Source organism: Opisthorchis viverrini (assembly GCF_000715545.1).
Source record: "Opisthorchis viverrini unplaced genomic scaffold opera_v5_121, whole genome shotgun sequence".
Lineage (NCBI taxonomy): Eukaryota > Metazoa > Platyhelminthes > Trematoda > Opisthorchiida > Opisthorchiidae > Opisthorchis > Opisthorchis viverrini.
The window spans coordinates 247,253-250,158 of NW_008751776.1; the positions used below are offsets into that span (position 1 = coordinate 247,253).

General features: G+C 44.8%; 2 protein-coding genes across 2 annotated transcripts in view; both read right to left on the reverse strand.

Annotated features, from left to right (window-relative positions):
* T265_06007 (hypothetical protein) overlaps positions 1-1,360 on the reverse strand; it is a gene marked incomplete at both ends in the record, with an annotated part of 8,708 nt that extends 7,348 nt beyond the window's left edge. Inside the window, one exon of the mRNA XM_009171166.1 lies at positions 1,325-1,360. Within this exon, the coding sequence (XP_009169430.1) occupies positions 1,325-1,360 (36 nt within the window). The remainder of the gene's footprint in view (positions 1-1,324) is intronic.
* Positions 1,361-2,670: 1,310 nt separating this feature from the next.
* T265_06008 (hypothetical protein) overlaps positions 2,671-2,906 on the reverse strand; it is a gene marked incomplete at both ends in the record, with an annotated part of 3,959 nt that continues 3,723 nt past the window's right edge. Inside the window, one exon of the mRNA XM_009171167.1 lies at positions 2,671-2,848. Within this exon, the coding sequence (XP_009169431.1) occupies positions 2,671-2,848 (178 nt within the window). The remainder of the gene's footprint in view (positions 2,849-2,906) is intronic.

Genomic DNA, 2,906 nt, shown 5'->3' on the forward strand with positions numbered 1-2,906 from the left:
GGGGGGGGGGTAAATCAGACGGTACTTTACTCAAACACTGTAACCTTAGATGCCTGGGCCAAGTGTTACGTGTGCCGATTTAGGTTGTCCGATGCGGAGTAGCGGAAACCAAGAAGTCAACAGAATGTAACATTGTAGAAGGAAATGAAAGATATTGTGAAAAAAAAGTTTGAGGGGCGCCTAACCGATGAGGCTTTCATACTGCCAGTTTCTATCGTGGTTTTCCGACTGAGTTGCAGGAATCTGGGGTTATCTGATGTAGGCCAGCCCCAGGTCCTCTTCTCTGTCTCTTTTCTTTTATAAGTGTATTTGTATGTATGCAGTTCATGATTGTACGTGGACTAGGTTACTGTCAGGAAGCCCACACCTAGACAGGAGGACGATTAGGGTCCTCAACCAAACCTTTGGTTCAAAAGCCTAGCGTCAAGGCAGCGGTGTTTGGCGGGAAATTCAAGTGCATTACCATTTCTACGGAACAAGTCGCCACATGTTCCAACCCCCAACCTGGAGGGTCAGGAGACTGTGTTCGTCAGACCTTCAACTACTGACCAACCCGGTGTGAGAGACTGTCTGAGTGTCGCGGGATACTCTCCAGTGTAGCTCAATGGATTGCTGAGATGCGCAAACCGTCACACCACGTTAAGGTCCAGTCTCTTCGTGACGGGGTAGCCAGTCTTCCTTGACAAGGTATCTGGAAGAATTGAAATCGATTATGACTGGTGAGCATCTTCCGCAATATTATTGGAAACAGATAATTGAGCGAATTTTTAGTTGCTGGCTCACCGAGTGCTTAATGAAATCCGTTGTAAAAGATTCCCGATACGTGATCGTACCGAAGCTGGAGTCTAAACTGTTACTAAAACGTACATACTACTTGCCTAATCAGACTCATTCGCGATACCAAAGAAGCCGTGTACACCAATGACTCGACGTCGATATTCAGTGATTCCACGCAACGAAATCATGGCAGGTAATGTGGACAAAATTTTATGACAGGAACGACACCAGTATCAATTAGCAGTAACATCTAGCAAACCTCAAACCGGGATCTATGGATATGAGGCGGTCTCCACCCAGAAAGGCGAATTGCACCGACAGCACCCACAAATTTTGTAATCTCATTTATTCTCCCCTGTTAGGTCGGTGGTTGGCCATTTCTCTGCTTTTGACACTAAATCGGGCACGGAAAACAGTGCTCATTTCGGCAAGCGACGTTTCAGAATACGCAGTGCGAAACACTCCGTATTGTAGCCTGATATGTACGTCTCACAAGATTCAAGGATGAACCGCTTTTACGCTATAGCTGTCTCAAATTAGTGAACACGAGCATGGTATATTCTTGCACTGATTCCATCCACATGTACTAAAACCAGAGCTTACACAACTTCCATAATCTCGAGTGCCTCCTCCGGCTTTCGAATGGCGTGTTCAGTGACTATATTAACGAGCATTATCGTAAACTTCGTTGATAGAAAGTGCATACTAAAGGACCGGATGACTTTGATTGGCTCATCTAAAAAACCTCTACCTGCTCGTCCCTTTAGAAGAAGACAGGTAATGTTTCCATCAGAGGTCATTTGAAGATGGTGGTTTCGAACACCCTCCAGCTTTCGTTTCACTATCCCATCGAACACGAGATTAAATTGGGATGGGGACAGAAAGCACCCCTGACGGACACCAAGTTGTCTACGGAATTTCTTAGAAAATCCTTTGTATAGTCTCCAACGTGCAGAAGTCTGAGAACTCAAAGAACCTGTTATTTTCATTAACTCCCGGAGAATTCTTTGACTGGCAAAGGTGTATGGGAACGACCCATGCAACCGAGTTTAATGCGCCTTGTAAATCCATGAAAACTGCGGTTGTGAGTCTTTTTTATGTGGCGTTGTTTCAGCACCGGACGGTTGTGCAGCCCCCAAAATCCACCATCCTTCTCTACCACGTTCGCCTTTCCGCGTCTACTCATCATGAGTATGTGCGGGTTGCACGGTTGACATTTTTCACTACCACGGCATGCCCTCAATCGAAAGGCATTCATGCTCTATGCTGAAACTCATACTATATAACAACATAGAAAACAGCAACATGGAATCAACGGAAGTAAATTTGAAGGACGCGCGTTCAACCGGCCCCAGCTTGCCCTGGTTGTAGCATAAGTCGCAAGTTATCCTCCTATAAAAAGAAAAAACATTCACGACGAGCACGTTACATGTGCCTACAGGACCCCTTGAGTTTTTGCCAGAACTTCAAATCAATGGCCGACCTTTTGTACTGTCTGTTGCAATTTCATATATATTTAAAATTGCCTCCAATCTTGAATGACTGCCTTCCCGGTTAACAATTCAAATGGACCGCCCCTTTCTTGGACTGGTGGAATTGAACTCTATTTCAGTTTTACAAGATATCTATATTTTCCGTTATCCTTACCGCGCAAATCGTTTACACCGCTTTGATTATACTAATTTTGTAGGAAAATCCTGAGCAGCTATATATTGCTTTAATTCATGAGTTTGAGACGTGGTTTCGGTCACGCGTTGACTTGTAGTAGAATGCCAGCGGCTAGACGCACAATGTATTTTTCTGCGAAACCCTGCAGCCGAAATGAAAACTTTAACGTCAAAATGTTGCACTTCTTTGCCTATACGCGTAGACTGAAAAACCCCTCATCTGCCCTCATTTTTTGCGATTTGTTTCAATCGATGTCATTTGAAAATTATTGGTGCAAATTCGGCTTTGAACTTCGTCTGCTATGGCTTCGGAAGTGGCTTTTGTTGAGACATTTGTGGGTGTATCGTTTTCATCCTTCACGGCATATTGTGCGTTTGGGTGTACTACAAATGCAGCAGGCGCCCTCCAAGACAAACGGAAAGCCGTGGAATCCGAAGAAGCTAGTAAACCGAGCGGAGCGT